Below are 23445 nucleotides of genomic sequence, written 5' to 3'. Positions count from 1 at the left end.
GACTTGTAAACCATGGCAATATATTAGTGCGGACTTAATTGGACCTTTACCGCGAAGTTCTCGAGGTTATACTTATATCCTGGTCGTCCTGGATATATTCAGTAAGTTTCCGGTTTGTTTCCCCTTGAGAAAGGCTACTGCTTCGGCGGTCGTTCGTTGTATGGAAGAAGGAATCTTCTTAACATACGGAGTCCCGGCGGTAATCTTGTCGGATAACGGAGTACAATTTAGATCAAATGCGTATGAAAAACTGTTGAAATCGTACAATGTTCGAAGTAAGTTCACTCCTTTTTACCACGCGCAGTCTAATCCGACCGAAAGAGTCAACCGGACCATTAAAACAATGCTAGTTGCTTATGTGAATGATAACCACCGCAGCTGGGATCTTTTTCTTCCGAAGGTAGTGTGCGCGTTACGTACATCTAACCATGAGACTACCGGATATTCTCCTTACTTTGTAAACTACGGTCGGGAAATGATCATTGATGGTAATTTTCACGGCGGTAAAGGGGAAACACTGACAAAGAGGTATAATCAGGTTCGGAAACGCGAATTTGGACAATTATATAAAGAAATACACGAGCGATTATTGTTAGCATCGCGACGCGCGGAAAACCATTATAATCTAAGACGACGGTCAATGACGTTAACTCCCGGTACGATAGTGTGGCGAAAAAACTTTGCAATCTCGGACGGAAATAAAGGAATCGCAGCGAAAATGCTGACGAAATTTATAGGGCCGTATCGAATTAAAAAGAAATTATCGGAAGATAGTTATGTATTAGAGCATATGAATGGAACGGAATTAAATGGGCATTGGAATATAAACCATTTAAAAATTGTTAGCGATGATCCTCAGGTTCAATGATCCTTACCCATTCCTCTTTTGTTTCAAGAAATTTTGGGAAAATTTCTTATTGTGGGAAAGGGGAGTATTGTTACAGTCTAATTTATTCCAATGTTTTGTATTTATGTTACTTGTAAATTTTTTTTATATTGTAATTTTTTTTTAAGCGACAGAATCTGGAGATCCTTTTTTTCCCTTCCTATTATTCCTTCATTTGTACGGAATTATCATTATAAATTTTCTTTTCTTTCTATTCTTTTCTTATATTTCGCCTTCTCTTTAATAGATGTCATTTTCTTAATTCTTTACTTATTTTAAATTTCATACGGAAAAGTTATTGCGCGCAGGTCGAGTTTTTTTTTGAAATTGGATTTAGGTTTTCGAAGAGGAAGTCTCACTCTTTTTGGTGGCACGAGACTCAACGTGTAGCGTCGTTGTGTAAGCGTTTTGGTTGACATTTTGAGTGATTCATTTGGTCATAATTTGATTTAACGCATCCGAATTAATCGGGATCATCACATCGACAATTTATTTGAGAACAAGTTTAAGTTCTTTCTTACGGTTAACCCGGCTATTTTGCGTTTTGAGTCGATTTACTTTTCACACGTGCGAGGCCTTTAACATCTGAGGTATGTGATAGTAATTTTATAGAAATTTTATCATTCAATCATTTATTCAGACACAATCAATACTTATAATATTTGATAATTCCAAAAAAAAAAAAAAAAAAATTTGTTTAACTTAATAATTTAACAATTCTTTTTCTTTCTTCTCTTTCTCCTTCTTTTTTAATTTTTGTATCGTCCTTTTACTAATTTTTAGGCCTCCTATTTTGGGATATTATTATTCCGGGAATAGTTTCTTTGGATTTTTACATTGGGATTTTTCCATTCCAAAAGAAAAAAAAAAAAATCAAATAATATAATTGTATGGTGGAGTGCCTCCCCTCTGCCGACTCCGAATACTTTCCCTCTCCAGAGGAATCGCTGCATAAAGAAGAATCTTACCCGTATCAAGGTCAGAACGTATATGTAAAGTTATTTTGTGTTCATTAATGTGTTGAATCGCTATAAAAAAAAAAGTTAATAATACTTACATTTGAGAATTTACTATAAACATTTAAAAATTTTACTTACCTTGCAAATAAATTATTGCAGATTGTAAGGGTAAAATCTAAATTTTGGGGTGATTTTTTTTTATTTTTTTTTCTCGTCGAATTTTTTTTGGTTTTACTACGTTTCAAAAGACAAGCTTGTACTTTATACAAAACGTATCGGGATCAATTTGTTTCAATTTCCTTTTGTTGAATTTTTTTTATTACCGAATATTTTCTACAGTTTTTTTTTATTTTCATTTTAAAGTTAATTTTAACGTCTCCCAAAACAGTGGGTTTCCCATTTATTTAAATTTGAGTTATAAGTTATAATACTTTAGTTTATATTTTCGAATCTTCATTTTTTTTTTATTATTATTCAATTTCTTTCTACAATTCAATTTTTGTTTTTAATAAACCAAATTATTTTTTTTTTGTAATATCACGTGTTTTATAGAAATTTTGTACATGTGATCCTTGTGTGCCTATTCCTATTCCTGAACATCTACATTTCGTAATTGATGGACATCGCTGTAATAAATTACGTGGCGCCAGATATAAATTAACGAACCTCCCCGTCTTCACTGTGCTAGTTGAGGTTCGGCGGTGTTTTCATTTTTTTTGGGTTGGCACGGAAGGGTTAAGGGGAAAACCATCTTGGTCAAAAAATTTTTTTTGTTGATTCCGGTACGTAACGGCGTTATAAAAAGTAATATTAACCCAATGAAAAGAACTCTTTCACAAACTGAGTTAACGGTGAAAGAAAATTTATAAACAAAATGAAATAGACTTTCGTCAGGTAAGTGATATTAATCAAATTAATAATTAATAAACCAAAATTTACTTCCCTAATCTTTTCTTTTTTTTTAGCTGATGGCTTCTCAGAAAGATTACAATCTTATACACTAAATCTCTGACCTTAGAATCGTTAACTTGACCGATGACTTCAAAGATGATAATATTTCCAGCAACGTCCTTTGATACAGTTTTCCAACTCTTCCAGATTTCAGGACCAATAAAGGACTAGGTTCCAAAGTCAACAAGGCACCAATATCAAGGCTTCCAACAAGGGAAAAGAGCTTCTTTTAAGAAATAAAAAAAGAATGCTCCAAATCGAAACGGCTCCAAATCAAGAATTAAATGATCCAAAGCAGAAGTAAATGCCCAAAATAAAATGCTCCAAAATAACAGGCCTAAAAGGATCGAAGGAAAAAAAGACATTAGAAACAAATAATAAAAGATTAAATTTTAAGTTGATCAAATAAATTTGTTTGATAAAGATAAGGACGGATGAGAATAAAATTCAAGGTTTACGGAAACTTTCAATCTTTTATCTAAAAAAAATAATAAGGTTAAGCCTACCTCAGATCGTCGAGGCCTTTGTATCAGACAAATATGTTGAATTTCTTGAGAAATATTAGCAAATCCGGAAAGTCCGCCAAACAGGCATTAAAAATTCTAATACCATTAACTACAGCACGCTATGATTAATCCCCAAAATCAGGAAAAATAATTCGGTACGACCCCAACACTTAAATTCCAAAATGTCGTCCCCAAACTAAAATTTACAAAGCGTCTGAACCCCTCAAGATCTGATACGTAAAAGAGAAAGAATCAACTTTAAAGCCACATAAATCCCCAGATCTAATACAAAAAAACTGGTTATTCGCAATAACGTTAATCGTAAAAATTGAAATTTCCCCAACCCCGAACTTGAATAGTTCCACTATTAAAAATGTAATCAAAAGATTTCAATAAAGAAACATTATTTTAAAATTTATCAATTACTAATCCCGATCCAAAAATAAAATCCGTAACTTTCAATAAACTCCAAAAATAATATTATAAACGAATTAAAAGAAGAGACAACAGAGCTATCTATTGAATAGAAGATGAACGAATAACAGAAGACCTGAGAACAAAGATAGATGATCGCTAAATTAAGAAAGTTGGATAAGGAAAGAAAGCGAAGGAATCCACACGACGGAACCTGGGAAAACTGTACCAAATTCTGTTGCTGTAACAAACAAACAAAAAAAACATATTAAACAATAAAATCGAATTAAAAACAAAAAAAAATACCGTCAATGTTGTTTTATGATTCGGACACACACACAAACAAAAATCAAGAAAACATAAAAGAGAAAAAGAAAGAAAAATAAAACAAAACGTAACAAATTCTGTCGACCTACATATGATACATTCAGATGGTAAATGTAATGTTAGAGCACGTTATAGCTAAAAAATAAAATGTGCCCAAAATGTGATTTGGTGATGTTACACGACGTTTTGACCTAGTTTGAAATTTCTATATGATAAATGTTATATTGGAGCACGTTAGAGCTAAAAAAATAAAGTGTGCCCAAAATGTGATTTGCTGACGTTGAAGAGCTAAAAAATGATACATTCAGATGGTAAATGTAATATTTGAGCACGTTAGAGCTAAAAAATAATGTGTGCCCAATATGTGATTTGCTGACGTTATACGACGTTTTGAGCCAGTTTGAAATTTTTATCTCTTTTGTTTGCAATAACTCTGTCGACCTACACATGATACAATTAGATGGTAAAGGTAATACTGGAGCACGATAGAGCTATAAAATAAAATGTGCCCAAAATTTGATTTGATGACATTAGGTCAACAAATATATTTGTTTCAAATATGAGAAAGATATCTTTTTTTAAGCATTTTTATTTCCAGACCAGTAAATTAACGTTACTATACATGGCTTTTTCTTATATTAAATAAATTTCAAATTAAATAACTAAAAGGACCTCGTCACTTATAAAATAATAAACATAAGTCAAATTGAATAGTAACATTTAACGTATTTTTAATTCAAGTAGAGGTCTTGTGGTAGTTTCCTTTTAAGACGACAGTGGATGTTCTTTTTGCTGAGGTTGTATGGCTGTAGTACTTCTGTGTATTGTATTCGTTCGTGAAACCGGGAAGTCATTGTAGATATAAAGGCTATGATACTGTCAACTTTTAATTCGTTGTGTACTTTATCATTAAAGATATACCACTTGGAGTCTACTGCTATGCGTAATATTTTCTTTTGTTAACTTAACTAATTTAACCTTTAAAACGTTAAATTAACTTTAAACCGTTAAAATTTAACCTTTAATTTAAGATAAAAATCGTTTCTTAAACACCTACAAGTAAAGTCGGTTTGATTTTTTAAAGTTTAACAAACAGTTACGTATCTTCTCGTAAGTAATCATTGACATTTATCGATTTTAAAAGCATATTTTATCATCAAAGGTATTACTTATTATACATAGACTTAAAAATAAAAGTTTACGCTTTAATTAAAGATAACAATTGTTTCTTAATTCCTATAAATAAAGTCAGTATGATTTCTTAAAGTTTAAAGTTTTTCTTTGTCGTAATTTTCAAGATCCAATTAATGAATATATAAACCTTCTTGTACTCCTTTAAAACTATTATTCAGTATATTTGTATTTATTGAGTCGTTTTACTTACATTTGCTGCAGCCCTATTCGATAATGCCCCAAACAACGGCAACTCAATTTTGAGTTCTTTTTGGCTGATAAAGAGCAAAAACCAAATGTACTTTCGCGTTGAAACGTCGGCTTCATACCAGTTTAAATTATAAATTGTCTCCTCAACTTTATTACTCTATCATAAAACAATGTAAAAACTTTCATATAGATAAAGACCAAAAGAGTAAGAATTAATTACACAAACCGCTGTGGTGAGTCTTTGTCCTATTGTGTAAATTAGAAATATGCCTGAGAAGCTGAATATAATGCTGAAAAAACTTGTTGCATTCTTCCTCTGAAATTTTGCGCTAATTAAATGATGTATGTAATATTTAATAATACAAACCAAGACGAAATCAGTGCAGGATATCGATAAACAAGCTCCAATCAAAATTTTTGATGGTACAAAAAAGCTTGCAAATAAATTGTGAGCGAGTTGGAACATCCTAAAATAAATGCTTATTAGATTATTATATTGTGCAAATTATAATGTTAATTAGTACTTGAATATGTGTTGCTGATATAACGCTATATCTCGTAACGCATTAAAGTTGTTTTTCTTATTCCCACTTAAATTTACTTCGCCAATAATCTCGTTAAGGTGTTTAATACGCGCAACTATTAATTCCAGCGAATAGTAATATAACAACAGTATAGAGAACAAAACATTTAACGCCACACTAGTAGTATATACTTGAAATAACATTATCAATGTTATTTGCCACCGTTTTGCATCAAATGGGACGTAATATGGGATTATTGAACAATATTTAGTACTTTTTAAAGCAATACAGTCATCATCTAGCACAATTAAGGTTAGTACAATGAAATGCGCTGCAAGAAATGCTACATAACGAATCAATATAAATAAAATTTTGTGATTTTTTTCAAAAAAATGATTCAGTTTCGGTTTACCAAAGTGACTAAAATCACTGAATAAATCAATCGTTTTGAATAATCCATCACTATTCCGTAATAATTGAAGGTTATTGCATATAAGTAGTAGACCCGCGAAGAAATACTCAGTGTGAACCAAACATGGTCCAAAATTAACTTGACAATCTGAAAATTACAAAAAAGAAAAAATAACGAGAAATAATATATTTAGTAATCACTTACTTTTAATTTCAATTATGAATGGATAAATTCCCCAAACAATATTGACTAAAATTACAATTGTTGGGCCGAATCCTCGAAGTCCTCGCGAGGTGGGCCAACCCAGATATTCGCGAAACTTTTCTTCGAACAGGTAATAACCGAATGTTTTTAACATTTTGATTGCGGGCGAAATAAAGGAACAGCGTGGATTCAGAAATCTATCACTGTATTGATGCGACTTCGTGGAGGCAAATGTAGGGAAAACAAACATTATTATATAATCAATTATGGCGGTCGTAAAATCAATTATTAATGGGCTAATCTATAACTGCAGCAATAGAAATGGAACGTCCGAGTCGAATGAACTAACAGAGAAAAAAAGTTAGCGTACGTAAGGGAAATTAAAATTTCGTTTAATCACAAGATGTTGTTAATAAAAGTTGTTCTTTTTTTAATTATTAGCAAATATTAATTTTTCACTTCGGGCGACATTTCCGAAACAAATCGTAATAGCCAAAAACCCAAAATTTCCAATAAAACTTTTCCAAAATGTTTTCTCACAATTTAACCCATTTAGTGCTACGCTGGCTGCTTTATATTAAAAAAAATCGGTTTTTTATAATTTTCCTTAAGATAAGATGCAATGAAAAGTATAAAAATGTACCTAGCCTGTTTTAAACAGGTTGGTTACGCAGATGACCTGACGATCCTTTGTGACACAAACAAAACAACACAATCGATTTGCAATTGTAACAAACGCAGGTCCTCGGCCGGTTCAGTGAAGACGGGTAGGGTTAATTCTATAAGGAGTCACACAGTTAACCCTGCGTTGTCCACGAACTGTGACGTGAGGTGGTATACCGGGTGTCCCTTAAAAGTGGTTCACCCCCATATTTTTTTTTATTATTAGTGGTTTAAGAAAACCATTTGGAATGCATAAAACGGATTATTAAGACATGAATTCATTCTCTTTGTACTTCCGGTTATACCGAATTTCTTCAGTTAGGTAGACAGGATAATTTCACATAGCTTTTACTTGAAAATATTTTCACGATCGCTAAACTATTTTTCTAAATTTTCACAATGCCCCCTGCCTCGATTTTGATGACATAATTGTATCTTGCGTATTGTCGATCTAACAACTCGACGTTATTCCTCGGGAGATATTTGGGTAACACAGTTTCTAACTCGATTTATTTTCTAATGCCTGGCAGGTGTATTATACACCACATTTTTTATTTTGATAAGAAAGATATAAAAATAAAAATATATCCATAAAGAAGAATCTAAAGGTGTGAGGTCAGATGACCTGGAAGGTTTTAACCAAAATAAAGTAAACAATCCAAATTATAATGTGCCATCGACATTGTAAGTTACTATCAGCTACAGAACATTTAGTGTAAAAGAACAAAAAATAAAGAAAAAAAAATTAAAGATTCTCATCCTCAATCAAGATCAAAAATAACTGAATTAAACTGTTAATTTACACCAGTATTAAAAAAGAACCACGGACTAAAGCTCGAGAAATAGCAAATCAAGAAGAACATAGCGTAGATTATACTATTAACCTCTAGCTACTATGCGTCAAAAGTTGTAATACGTTTTACGAAGTTAAAAAATAACGAAAATAATTTTTTTTTCAGAAATTACACTAGTCTACAAAAAAAAATTCATACAGTCTACATTTGACGCCACTGTATTTTTCTTATGTAGTTTGGTCCCCTAAACCCAAAAATCACATTTCAAGTTAGAGATGATCTGGTCGTGCTATTCATCAAATTAAAGAGTATTGTATAGCCAATAAATGGTATTAATACTTATTCCAATCGGTCCGGTAGTTTTAAAACAACGGCCCATAATATGTGAAAAAGAATTTTTTTTAGACAAAATGTGAACCAAAAATTCTTTTTTACCTTCTACGTAAAGTTTGCTCTTTTTAGAAGACAATAAGGTACGCAGGATGAGAATCGGTGGAGAAATTAACAAAAATTATGATCTTGTATATGTGAGAGCACAGCTTTTTCTTGTACATAAAATTCCGCGCAACTAGACCGTTAGAAATTTTTAGGTTTCATGTTTCGTACGTTTCTAAGATTTACGTGTAGGAGCTATTCATCCCAATCTTTCGATTTCAAATAATTTCAAGATGGCTGCTAAATCCAGTGTACCGGAAGTAGTCTACAACTTCTTTATTTTAAACGGAATGCTGCAATTTTTATTGGATATTTGAATTGAAAAATAGTTTTTTTTTAATCATAAATCACAATACAAAATTCACTCAATCGCCTTGGAGAGCCGCAAAAATTCCGTTTTATTTTTTACATAGGGTTTGTACCTTTACAATAGGAAGATGCCCAGGTTTTCCTGTTTCTATATATTTCGGTATTTCTAACGTATATTGCCGTTTAACTCAGTGAATTAAGTTTACCTGAAAAAGAATATTTGGGGTACCAGTGCATTTTATTATTCTTGGAAAACTATCGATTTTAGAACAAAGGATCTTCGCATACAGGTTTGTCCCATCTTTCTTTACCTACTTGAACAATATTAAAATAAATACATTTCTCGTGGACAAATGAAAAGGTTTTTTCCCGGAATGTTAAGAAAAAAGTAAGCATCATAAACTGTCTTCTTGAAGATTCTCAGCTGCTATGCCAAAATATTGGAGATAATTTTCTTGTACCGAATTAGTAAATTTACGCATGTTTTTCTTGACGACAACACTTTAATATTTAAAAGAAACTTGCAACATGGATATAATAATAATAATAATAATATCAACAGTTATAAATAGGGCTCGGATTTTATGCAAAATGCATCTTGTTTATTTTCTGGAATATTTTTTTCAAAATTGGTTTCTGGGCGAATTGCATAAAAATAAGGAAGATGTTACAATAAAAAAAATTGCATATTTTCTAAAATATCTGTTATAGTTTTTAATATTTCTTCTATAGTTATAATGGTATCCCTAGCTTCTTTTATCTCTAATCTATCATGATCTTTTACATTAAAATTCTACCTAACTTCATTTAACCTGACTCTAAAATTATTTACTTTGTCTAACTTACGTTGCGTTTTGTTATTATCTTGCCTTACATTGATGTTGTCCTTGGACAAATTTCTGTAAAAGCTTCTCAGACCATCTAGTAGTCCCTTTATTTGCATGGGTATCTCATTCTTCAGAATTCTTACCCACGGGCTTGCTTAGACTTGCTCCTGGCTGAGGTGTCGACGTAATCTTTTTTCCATCATCTTTTCTCGTCTTCGAACAACATATACCAACCCGACGCAGCAACAACAAATTAAGAAAAGAGCTACCCGGCGAATCCAATTACCCCTAGGATAGCAGCAGTGGAAACTTCGTTGGTTTGTCCTCCACTATTTCCAGCTTGAGCCATATTTTCGTCAAATTAGTCGCACTGGCAGGGTCGCCATGTAATAACCTTCGTTATTGTTGGGTTTTGGTTATACTCAAAGAACTTTTAATTAATTGATATAAATGTTTATTGTAACGTTATGACGACGTTGCAGTGTCATATCGTTGTCTTCTATTACAATTAATTACTCTATTCTTATAGTAAACTTATTGCTAACGTAGCACAACAAACCTTGTCATGTTTGTTGTACTAACCTTATTAAATAGCCTTATTACTCCTAACCTACTTAATATTAATAACATTTATTTAACTTAACAATTAGTCATACCTTACAAAACTAATAATAATAATTCTAATAACGAAAAATTACGCTACTCTACGAACAAGACAAAATAACAATAATAATATTCGAGAAAAAACGCAGCTAAAATCCCAAATGAATACACCAAAATAATCGCACAGGTTATAAGCATAAGCGTTAAAGCAAATGTGAGGTTATTTTAAAATAACCGTTATTGTGAAGCCTTGTTCTTATTGGATAATTTACCACCAATAGCACTACCTTGCCAACTCTCAGCAATATGGCGTCTGATTTGGCGGGATACCACCAGTATCACTTCTGGTTGTTCTGTGGTATACACCAACGAAATAATTACTACTATAGTCTTGATGAGTATTAACTAACTAGTGTAATGCGGATTCTATTAATAAACCAAAAAATTACTTTATTTTTCGGTTTATAACTAAAGAGCTTGTTAAAATATAAAATACGCTAAAATTGGTTGTTTAACTTATTATTTCAATAATAAAAATTGGTAATCAACATTTAAACGTGTACCATAATTTTGTGGTGAAAAATGTTTAAAAGTTTCTTTTCTTCAAAACTGTTAATATCCAATTAAAGAAAACGTACACTTTTTTGCATTCCTTAAAAATATCAATATTTATTATCACCAAATACATATATCAAAACAAAAATGTTTACATTTGCAACCGCCGCGTGCGAGAATTCGCGAACCACAGGAGTAGTATAGAAACGCCGATTCTAGATAGGAAGTTGCTCCTCCGCTCCTCCATGACGTCATCAGCCCAATGTAAAAGGATAGGGAAGGGTACCAACCTAAGGCGGAGGAGAAAAAAAAATAGGTTGGTATTGGAAAAGTAACTAGATCTGGTGACTTTAAAAAAAAAGTAACGCGCCACCTAGTGGTTGGTAGTGGAACTAAACCATTACCGACAAGGTAGACTGCTACTTTTTTTTTTAAAAGTCACCATATCTAGCTACCAACCTATTTTTTCCCCCAAGCCTTTGGTTGACACCCCTCCCCCCTATCCTTTTACATCGGGCGGATGACGTCATGGAGGAGCGGAGGAGCAACAACTTCCTGTCTAGAATCGGCGTTTCTGAAAGATGGCGCGTTGAACGCATAAAGGCGCGCCTCACAACTCTTGAATGCGCGTGCGCAGGAACTTGGGAATATTCCGGAAAATAATAATAACACAATTTAATTTCCCCCCCAATCAACCCAATAAAACTATTAATAAACATTTTAATTACATAATAAATAGTTACACAAAAAATAATAAAAACCTTAATGTTATGGTACTTTTTTTTACAAATTCAATTATATGAGCGGGCTTCGGTTTACCACCATCCTTTATTATTATACACGATACATTGATCTTGTAACTCCAAAAAATTTCTTGATCGGTAGGTAAAAAAGAAACGTTGAGAAGCAAGCCCGCTTCTAACTCCACCACAACGGAAGGTGACGACCATGCGCAGCTCGACGAAGACGTTTTCCATGAACAATAAATAGGGTAAAAGGGGTAAATCCAACTCAACTTCGAATAAATTTATATCTTTGGTTTAAACTCACAGAGACCGAAAAAAAGAAAAACACACGGACGACTACGAGACATTGCGCGCGGTTTACGTTTGACACGTTCGGTTTCTAAAGTAAAACTGATTATGAGTTACGCGATACAATGGTTTCCTCGCCGGGCGGAAGTGTCAAATTACGACAAACGACGCGGCGCATCGCTAAGTAAAGTGCAATGCACCTCGCCGGCTGCAATAATGCTGAGCAATGGAATAATTGACCTAAATGAAATGCTATACATATATATAATTAATATTAAGAAAGTAAAAAAATAATACAAATTATAAAATTGTTTTAATGCATTTTCATTAACAAAAATGATGTACGTGAAAAAAAAAATACATTTAAATAAAAGAAGGAAAAGGTTTAAATAATACAATTTAATTTTCCCAATTAACCCAATTTAAATATATTGTAACATTTTAAAATACAATCTTGAAAGTTTATACACAATTAAATATATATACAAAATTTAACGATCGGTAAAATTAACAAATATAGTATTTGCATTACGATACACATGCCAATAGTTATAATTGTAATAACAATCGTTAATATATTCAAAATCATTAACATTAATATGGTCGTCAATAATTAATTTAGCTGATTCATTATCAGGAAAGTATCCGTTAACTTTTAGGAAATCTTTAAATTTTCGATGATCTTCAAAGACTTCATTACTACCAACATACAGAATATCACCCTTGCGATAAACTCTCCATATGGTATTTTCAAATTCACAAAACTGTACAAATTGCGAATCATTTATTTTATCACCATCGATGTCTCGTATGTCTACAAGTACCAAATCGAGCTGGGTAATTTCTTCTGGGAAATCGGTATTTAAACACTGCTTCAGTTTAAGCCGAAAGTCAGTCCAAGACATCAGTCCATGACGACGATGTGAACACTTCGATTTTTAAAAGGTAACTGAGACACATATGATTTAAATTTACAATTAAACATAATTTTTTAAAAGTCAACTAAATAACAGCAGAATTTAACTTACAACTAAAATGGATTTACATCAAAAATTTAAATAATAAAAAGGATTTCGATGGAGTAACGTTAACAAATACCTTAGTGGCCGAATTGAACTTACAACATAAAGGGAATAGAAAATTACATTTAAACGCGATTCGCAATTCAACCATCGAAATCCTTTTTTTACAATTATATAATCAAAAAATATAAACTATTTATGATAATGGAGTGTTGATACGATAGTGACCCCACGCTAATGTACTCTCCCCATCATCATTAATATAGCGTTTCGAATCACGTGATGAAAGAGCCAATTTATTTTGTAGCATGGTATATATGCTATGCTTTTGACTTCTGAACAAGTATTGTTTCATGTAAATATCTCTTTTTGACGTTAAACAGTCCAAATAATGTTCAAAGGTAATTTTGCGTTTAACCACAGCCTTCTTTACACCTTTAGCCTTTTTAGTGATACGGCCGGAACAGACCCTATTAGCGTACAATTTAGAACGTAAACCAATAAATTCTGACATGATTCTACCTGAATTTTCATCTTTCATCAACCCCAATACCGCTTTATTTTGTAGTGGGATGCTAAACTCATTATCCGGAAGATAATTTGACGTATCGAAGCGTTCTAAATTATCTTTTACGAATGCATACACATCATCTGTGGTAATGGACACAGTGAAGCTGTCGGTATCCATGTAGCACAATTGAATTTCAGAGCCAAATTTAGGTTTCAAAAAATCATAATAAAATTGGTACATGAGTAATTTAGAAATTTCCAAAACTGCAAAACCTACATATAAGGGTTTATCGTAAACCACATGCAGATGTTCCATTTGAATAGCCGAAAATGTTTCCGTAAAAATTTTTATATTCTTAAAATTTAATTTAGCAATTAGACTACGTGCCCCTAATTTTGGTCTACCCGTTCTCTTACATATATCTTCCAAACTTGTCACTAACCTCACTCGACCCTTTTATCTACATTTTCCATAGTTTTACCGAAAACCGCAATGTTCATTAATTTAAAAAAATCCTTTTCAAAACTATTTTTGGCAGTTTGGCGTAAATGTGTGTTAACGTCGATGTAAGGTTTAAGCCAAGCTGATTGTTTAAAAGATAAAATACGATTAATTTTTCTAACTATAAGACCGTGAGCGACGGCATGCTTTAAATTTCTATAATGAATTACATAATTTTTCTTATTAAATAAATTTGGAATAAGTCTTTTATCGCTCACGCTTTTAGAGTTTGGCGGGCATATATTTTCGGCTAGAAATGGTAGGTCGTTATGCAAATCGTGCAATTCGCGCGGATATTCAATATCAACGTCCAATATATACCCGTAATCTGAGGTATCGGATACGTTTCTAAATTCGAAACTTCCAATTTGGGTCGCATCCAACCAAACAAACTCATTAACGGGCATATATTGAGACATTGCCCATCCATAGAGGTTATTTGCATCCCAATACATTAAATAATTGGAAGGTAAATCGGTATTGAAAGTGCCATCGGTCATATATTTATTATTTCCCTTAGCGTGACGATGGCTGCAAAACGAGATGCCCCCACGAATTCCCTTTTTAACGAAATGTACCTGATCTATATCTGTTAAAAGTTCGAGTTTGATCTGCGTGAACTTAAGCATAGCATCCCAAGATAAACCTGGCGCTGTATAATAATGGGCAGGGTCTAACCCATAAGTACTAAAACAAACCTCTCGAAACTTTTCAAAGTTGTCTGCAAGTAAAAGTACATCGGTCTTTAGATATAGATCAGAATACTCACGTAAATTTTGACACCAGAATGTACGCCAAACGGTTTGCGCATGATTGTATTCATCTTCACTTATACCATCGAAGCTCAGCTTATTCATAAAAGCATCTTTAGATGGTAATGATCTTTCACCCAATCTATCAATAGAATCAATATACTGATAAGGAAAAATACCCTTTCTTGTTAACAATTTAAACTGTTCGTGACGTATGAAAAATTTTTTAACGTGGATAAAGTCATCCTCCACAAGATTGCTGGCGAGCGAATCGAGAGAGGATGCCATGAACCTAAGAATCTACAAAGCGCATTTTCATGTAGACGTTTTCAAAATCATCTTTGTGCTGCTTTTTAACGCGATCAACTAAAACGTTTTTACTAATGCTAATGTATTTTTCCTTATTGTTGGGTAAAACATCGATACCACCCTCCGAATCGATATCAGCTAATTCCTTTACGAATAAGTGTGAATCATAGCCGCTAAAATTGTGAAGAAATATCGGAATGAAATTAGGGAGTTTGAAATTAAGGTTACACGTTGAATCTGCGGCACCTCTAAATCTGCCGGTAATGTGACAATGGTCGTGAACCTTATTCTGATTAAAACCATCAAACGGCGACTTACAAATATGGCATAACGAAGCCGAATTAAATTTCAATTCCTCTTCAGCGGTTAGAGGTAGCATTGGTTTAATACATTTTAAATATTCGTTGTAAATAAATTTAATGTCCTCGATTAATTTTGAAACAAAAACTTTACCACAATCGAGGCCCGTATACGTTTCGAATTTATAATATTTAACATCGGATGTTGAAACGATATAGTAAGCAAAGCTATACGGCATGTGTATATCTACCGCTTCGGTGAAAGATGTTGAAGTATTAGGTTCGCAAAACTCTACCGGCTTTAAAATCGATTCAAAATCCGCATATATAACAAAGGGAACGTTTTGAGTATTTTTATAATTATTAAATTGTAAAATATTTTCAGGCGTATACGAATCTAGAAAGTTTGGCCTTGAGCGCACATTTTTCGATGGCAAAATGGTTTTAATATGATTACAATCATGCAGTTGATGATCGTTTAACAACTTTTGTGTGGAAAAGCGTGTTAAACAACCATCGCAAAGGTGTACAGAATGACCGTGGTTGTATACTTGTTTAGAAATCAAACGTGATAGATTTACAATTAAAACGTAATGTCCGTGTCCATTTTCATATAAATAAAGTAAATTTATATGGGTATCCCGTCGATTTTTTGTAAAATAAATTGGTCCTTCCACCACGTATTCTTTGGATGATTTAACTAGTTCATAAATATTTATACTTAAATTATTTAATTGTTCAATTTTAGGAATGTCTTTTAAATGCACGGGAAAGTTTATATCTTTTAAATTTAATACGGTTGAAAAGTGCGGGTACGATGATGTTAAGTCTCTATTACTTTCAACCGGTCGCAGATGAGATACGAGACTCCAAGCTAAACAAGCGTTGTCATCGTAGTTTTTGATGTTGATGCATGCATACTTGGTAGCGATTGATTTAGGAAGCGGGATGTATGACGAGCCGGGTATAGGTTGGAATTTGTTGATGTTTAGAAGAAGGTATGAAATAGAGAAGAAGGCCCAACCGGACCCCCTCACATCATAAGTTTCATTAAAATCGGCGAATTTGGTATTAAAATTCTTTTCGGACGCGGTAACGATCTCATCTCCATTTTCATTAGTTGTTGTTTTAATAAAAATGGATAAAAGCTCGAGTTGCACCTTCACCGAGCCGTTCTGGTTCATGTAAGGTGTGATAATATTTCCGACAGTATTTCGGGTACGCACTAGATATGTGGAGATATCATCATCATCATCACGATCTCCAGATATTTTATAAGACGCAACTCGATCTTTGTAACAAGTTGCAATCTTCTCCACACCTTTCTCAACCTCTATCGTATGATTCATCCTGAGATGTGACTCTAAAGCCATATGATTCATGAAAGAAATTCCGCACAAATCGCATACCTTTGATCTATTATCACCCGATAGCGGTTGAGGAAGATGTTTAGAAGGTTGCAAAATTGACCTTACCGCCGACGCCGATGATGTAGATGGTGGTACATCGATGGTGGGTTTCGCTTTCGAACAATTTGCCATTGCTGGAGGTGGCGCTTGACGCTGAGGACCAACTTCTAAACCATTATCATCCGATAGCGGCTGAGGAAGACGTTTAGAAGGTTGCAAACTTGACCTCACCGCCGATGATGTAGATGGTGGTACATCGATGGGTTTCGCGTTCGAATAATTTGCCATTGCTGGAGGTGGCGCTTGACGCTGAGGACCAACTTCTAAACCATGCACTAATCTTTTATGTCTTTGAAAATTGTCGAATCTCGAAAAAGATTTATCGCATAAAGAACACTCGTTCTTAACGTTATTAGTATGCGAAAGTCGCGTGTGCCGTTCGAGGTTCCTTTTGGCAGTGAACGATTTTTGACACTTATCGCACGCGAACATCTTTAAAGAGATTTGAAATTGACAGTGTCAAATATAAACTTTAACGAGAGCAACCGCTTATTAAAACTGTTGATGTTGCGAGTACCACAGATGACTGTGAAGTAAAAAGTTTCTAGAAATAATAGGTATTAATATTAGATAAAAATGCAAACTAAGCAATTTTTATTAAATCGTCGAGGTTCAGTAAAGGTCAATGCACCACGTCAGTGGAAGTGTTAAGTTACATTGTGGTTACAATAATGCTGAGCAATAGAATTATTGGTGTAAATGAAATACGGATAAATAGAAATTTAAAACGCTAATTAATTATAAGGATGTAATAAATTAAAAGTTTTTAAATAAATAATAGGATTTATTAATATTTAAGTTGACAATAATGACATGTAATAATGTAAATATACGTTTTACTTAGAAAAAAACATTTAAACCTAAACGATATTGTCTTTCGGTATCCAACTGTTATGGGATGAATCGAATCCTAACCACTTAACGAACACTTGATTCTTTCTTCTGTTTAACACTTTTTCAACAAGATACACATCAGGTTGTTTGGATCTTTGAAGTTCGAATTCATAAAAAGCTCCTTTAATAGGTTGTCCACTCATATCTTCTAATAAATAAGAAATTGGATTCGTAATTTGTGTTTTAACTATTTTAAATAACTCAGTGGTCCAGTTGGGTAAATATCCCTTATCGAAGACATGCTTATGCTTGCTAATGCGAACTACATCTCCAACATTAAAGTTTCCCTTACCGGCAATTTTAATATGATTGTACACCGTATTGAGAAGTTTATTTTCTACAGATTTCGAATTTATTTGAGATGGTTTCATTTTCGTGGTTGAATGCTTTGAATTATTATATTGAGTTGTAATAGCATCCAATAAGTGTAACCATTTATGATTTCCGTAAAGACTAAACATTTTATACAACTTTTGTTTTATGGTTCTAATTACGCGTTCAGCTATTGCAGCCTTCATTACGCTATACGTTGAATAATGATTAATTTTAAATTTCATCATCAACTTTTTGAAGTGTGTATTGTAAAATTCCTTTCCCTGATCTGTTTGTAGATTTTTAGGTACACGACCTTCAGAGAGAATTGAACGTAACGCGTGTATTACATCTGTTGAGGATTTATTTTTTAACGGCCGCATCCAGAGATACTTTGAAAAACAATCGATAACCATTAAGATGTATTTATATCCAACGTTGATTTTGCCAAATTCAATCATTTCAATAAGATCAGCTTGCCATAAATCATCGATCCCCTTCAGTATAGTTCTGCGTCTAGGAAATAAACGTCTAGCGGGACGATGAAGTTCTTCAACTATAGTTTGTTTCGCTTTCGATACCTGCATTCTTACGCTCATGGATTAGGTCCAACTTTTTTTTCTCCAATATATCTAGTCGTGAATTTATAGTGCTTTCCATATCAAGTAGACGATCTGCAATACCCTGTATCCCATTTCGAAGATTTGTAGTGAGTATATCAAATGCATTTAAATTAGTGTTGAATGATTTTGTTAGAGTTGTAATTTGCTGACCATTTAATAGGATTTCCGCGTTAATTTTTTTAATGTCGCGTAAGAGTTTTTAATATCAATTTTTGTTGACAGCTGATTTATAAGTTTACTATGACCTGCAATAATTTTTTGAGCGTCCGCTATTATGACGTTAATTTCGTTTAAGATTGTAGCTTTCAATAGCTTAATAATAGTCTTAGATATCTTACTACGTTCAAATGCTCCGTACATTAATTACATTAAAGAGGCAGGTATGCCTACTGAGGACGACAGTGAGAAATTTCAGAATATTATCAAGCCGTAGGTCATTATCAAAGGTCCGTAGTAAACGAGTTGCACGCGTCTGTGAGGAAAAATTATAAACGCAGACGTGTTATTATTAAAAGTTTAACGGACTTATTTCAAGCTGATTTAGTGGAGATGATACCTTATTCAAAAGCAAATGGTAATTTTAAGTATATTCTAACAGTTATTAATGCTTTCTCAAAGTATGGATGGGCTGTACCACTAAAAAACAAAACTGGCAAAGAAGTTACGCGAGCTATGGAAACAATTCTATCGGAAAAGCGGAAAAACATACCGAAGAATCTGCAAACGGACAACGGAAAAGAATTTTACAATGAGGATTTTAAGAAGCTCATGTCACGATATCACATCAATCACTACAGTTCATTTTCCAATTTAAAGAGTTCTATTGTTGAACGGTTTAATAGAACAATAAAAGAAAAAATGTGGAAAGAATTTAGTATGCAAGGTACTTATCGTTGGTTGGAATTGCTTCCCAAATTAATTCTGGATTATATCAACCAAGTACATAGGACGATAGGAATGAAACCTAGCGAGGTAAATAACAGAAACGCACCGACGCTGATCCTTATACAAAAAAATTTAATATCACGAAAGTTATCCATATTCACCAAAATAGTTAATTGAATTAAAATTTCTCTTAATATACTTTTTGATGTTGTTTTATTTTAATTGTCCTAATCGATTTCGACCACTTGGTCGTCCTCAGAAGACGTCTACATAACGTACAATTAAATTAAAATTAAATAGTGTGTTGTAGTTGAAGTTTTAGTCTATATGTTGTACGTTTGTAGAGTAGGATGTTTTTGGCCGTATTTGCCGATTGAATATCACGAAAGTTATCCATATTCACCAAAATAGTTAATTGAATTAAAATTTCTCTTAATATACTTTTTGATGTTGTTTTATTTTAATTGTCCTAATCGATTTCGACCACTTGGTCGTCCTCAGAAGACGTCTACATAACGTACAATTAAATTAAAATTAAATAATGTGTTGTAGTTGAAGTTTTAGTCTATATGTGGTACGTTTGTAGAGTAGGATGTTTTTGGCCGTATTTGCCGATTGAATATCACGAAAGTTATCCATATTCACCAAAATAGTTAATTGAATTAAAATTTCTCTTAATATACTTTTTGATGTTGTTTTATTTTAATTGTCCTAATCGATTGATACTTATCTGTCGGTGATCACGTCAGAGTGAGCAAGCATCGACACGCCTTCACCAAAAACTATACTCCCAATTGGTCTAACGAAGTGTTTACAATACATTCTGTTCGTAATACTTTCCCAACAACATATCTGCTCAAAGATGCATCCAATGAAAAAATTATGGGTGGTTTTTATCGAGAAGAATTACAAAAAGTTAAATATCCTGACGTCTACTTGGTGGAAAAAGTGCTACGGCGAAAAGGAAATCAAGTGTTTGTGAAATGGTTAGGATTAGGTCCGTCTCATAATGCTTGGATCTCAAAAACTAACGTTCTTTAGAACGTATATATATATATATATATATATATATATAAAGACCTATATAAAAGATCACAAGACTTTATTAACAATCGAATATTACAAATACATTATTATTATTATTCTTTACAATTTTTTTCTAAAATTAAATTTATTTATTCGCATTTAATCTTTTTATCAACCAATGACCCCACGCCAAAGTATTACATCCGTTCGGTAATATGTATCGTTTATCATCGCACGATGAAAGAGCAATTTTATTCCTTAATTCGGTATACATAGTATGAAATTCTGACTTAAAAATGTACATTTTTTTATGAATTGATCCGCCACATTCAACCACACGTTTATAATCGGTCACGCTTAAATGTTTATCTATAACATATTGCTTTACTCCTTTAGCCTTTTTTACATTATCATTCAACAAGGTGATGCAGTACGCTTTAGCTCCTGTTAAAACAAATGACGTTATGCACCTGTTTGGATATTCATCTTTCATTCTTCCCAACACAGATCGACCGCGAGGAATATTGTGTATATTCTCTAACGGATAATTGGACGTATCAAAAAATTCAATATTTTCTTTTATATCCTCATATACATTGGGAGTAGTAATTTCTAGGATGAGGGAGTCAGTATCGGTGTATAAAAGTGTTATGTTATTTCCATATTTAACTTTTAAGTAATCATAGAAGAAGCTGTACATTACGGTTTTCGAAAGCTCTAATATACTGAAACCCACATACAGCGGTTTGCAATAACGAACTTCCGCGACGTTCAATTGAACGGCTATCAAATTATCGCAAAATATTTTTGAAGATTTAAAATTTGGTTTAGCTATTAGGGCTTCCACACCCGGTTTCTTATGACGACATTCCCAGTGGGTAACTAGTCTTATATCCACTCGCTTTTCCACATTTTCCATTGTCTTACCGTACGATGTTATTCATTGCTTTGTAATGATTTTTTTCAAATTCATTCTTAGCTTTCGCACGTTTATCGGAATTGAAATCGATGTATCTTCGCATCCAGTTGGATTGTTTAAATTCTAATACTCTGTAAATCTTCGTTAGTTTCAATCCGAACTTGAGACACTGCTTTAGATTCACGTAATGAATGATGTATTTTGTTTTACTTTCCAAATTTGCTATTAACTTTGCATTTTTTGAACCTGGGGGTACAATCCGTTCTGGACAAAATGGTAAATCGTTGTGTTCATCATGTATTGCTTCCGGATACTCTAAATCTACCTCGAACACGTAACCCTTTTCGGAATCGTCTTCCGTATTGTAAATATCTAACTTTTGAATCTCCTCATCTGATAGCCATCGAAATCCTCCCGTCGGTAATTTTCGTCTCATTGCGTGTCCATACAAATTCGTAGCGTCGAGATACAAAATATAAGATGGGTCTTTGGTTTCATCAAATTCCATCATTAATTTATTGTTAGCCTTCGCACTGCGTTTAGTGCACATACTTAATCCACCGCGAATACCATTTTTAAAGAAGTGTAACATGTCTATGTCCGTTAATAATTCTAATTTTACCCCTGTCATTCGTAATAACGCATCCCAACCGAAGCCCGGTGCTGTGGAGTAATGACATGGATCCAAAGAGTAGTACTTCATCGAGATGGTTCGGAAATTCTCAAACACGTCCGCCAAAAGTAAAACGTCAGACGTTAAATAAATGTCGCTATATTCGCCTAAAGTGCGACAATTAAATAAGTTCCACACCGTTTGTGCACGACAATAATTTTCTTCGGTTATACTATCGTCGCATAATTGATTGTAAAAACTATTTCGATCTGGCAGAGCGGTAAGATTCAGCTTTTCGAATGAATCTACAAAAGAATACGGAAAAACTCCTTTCTGTCGTATAAGTCGAAACTGTTCTTCGTTCCTAAAATATTTTCTGATTTGAACGCATTGGTTGTCTTCCAAAAATGAACCCAACTTCTCTAGCGATAAAGCCATAAACCTAAATGAATCTACAAATCTCAATTTCATATGAACCCGCCTTAGCTTTCCCTTCTGTGAATGTTTTCTCCTACGATAATTTTTTTCGAAAATGATATGTACTTTTCTTTATTCTGTGCTATAACATCCACGTCTTCTTCTTTTAATGCCATATCTTTCATAAACATATGACAATCGTAGTTCGAAAGATTGTGAAAAGTAGTAGATAAAAGCCGATTCTAGAACCTCCTCTCAGAACCTCAGGTCAAGGTCAAGGCCAAGGTCACGTTGAGTGACCATGACCTTGACGTTGCCCTGAGGTTCTGGGAGGAGGTTCCAGAATCGGCTATTGCAAAGGGGGTCGTTGACCAGTAACCTTGACCTAAACAATGACCTTTACTTTGAGCTCACCCCAGGTCAAGATCACGTTGAGTGACCATCACCTTGATCAGTAACCTTGACCTGAACAATGACCTTTACTTTGACCTCAACGGAGACCTTGAAGTCAACCTTAATTGTAACCATGACATTGACCTTGTACGTGACCTGAAATGAAGGTTACACGACGTGAGTTCATTGAAAACTCCACTTCGGAGGAGGTATGCTTTAAATAGCAGATAGAAAATCGTGTTCAACAGTATTGAAGTAAGAGTGTTGTGAACATGTTGACCTGCGACGTGTGTTACAAAGAGTTTACTAGACCAGATAATCTTGTGAGACATCAACGCACAGCATGTATTGGGAAACGTCGAAAGGTGGAAGAGGATCAACAAGGAGATGTTATAGTGTGTGAAATATGTGATGAACACGTAACCAGACAATGTTACTCCTCATATCTGCGCAGCAACAAACATAAACAGAAAGCCTTCGTAATAATAGATGGTGGTGTAGAAAAAATAGATTCGATATTTGGAGATAAAATATGTAGTTTTAGAGTGAGCGATCATGAACGGAAGTACGTAGACATGAAGGAATTCAGTAACCGAATTAGAGAAAAAGTTATCAGTTTGATACAGTCCGTGAGGAATGTAAATGATAGTTTAAAAGTGAATACGGAAATTTTTGGATTGTATTTCATAAATACGAAGGAAGAAGTGGAAATCA

The 23445-nt window shown here is 33.3% G+C and overlaps 1 protein-coding gene across 1 annotated transcript; it reads right to left on the bottom strand.

The window, feature by feature from the left end:
• Positions 1–20786: 20786 nt before the first annotated feature.
• On the bottom strand, positions 20787–22551 carry LOC139431475 (uncharacterized). The gene has a single exon (XM_071199291.1). It carries the CDS (start codon positions 22390–22392, stop codon positions 21313–21315), a length of 1080 nt encoding a protein of 359 aa, XP_071055392.1. The 5' UTR covers positions 22393–22551; the 3' UTR covers positions 20787–21312.
• Between the last annotated feature and the right edge of the window lie 894 nt (positions 22552–23445).

The sequence above is a fragment of the Onthophagus taurus genome, chromosome 10 (assembly GCF_036711975.1).
Source record: "Onthophagus taurus isolate NC chromosome 10, IU_Otau_3.0, whole genome shotgun sequence".
NCBI classification, from domain to species: Eukaryota; Metazoa; Arthropoda; class Insecta; order Coleoptera; family Scarabaeidae; genus Onthophagus; species Onthophagus taurus.
The sequence above is the reverse complement of the archived record's forward strand: the minus strand, read 5'-3'. Positions and strand labels throughout refer to the sequence as shown.

What these genes read in the sequence shown, in the direction of transcription:
- LOC139431475 (XM_071199291.1), bottom strand. Translation starts at nt 22,392, where the DNA reads ATGAAATTGAGATTTGTAGATTCATTTAGGTTTATGGCTTTATCGCTA.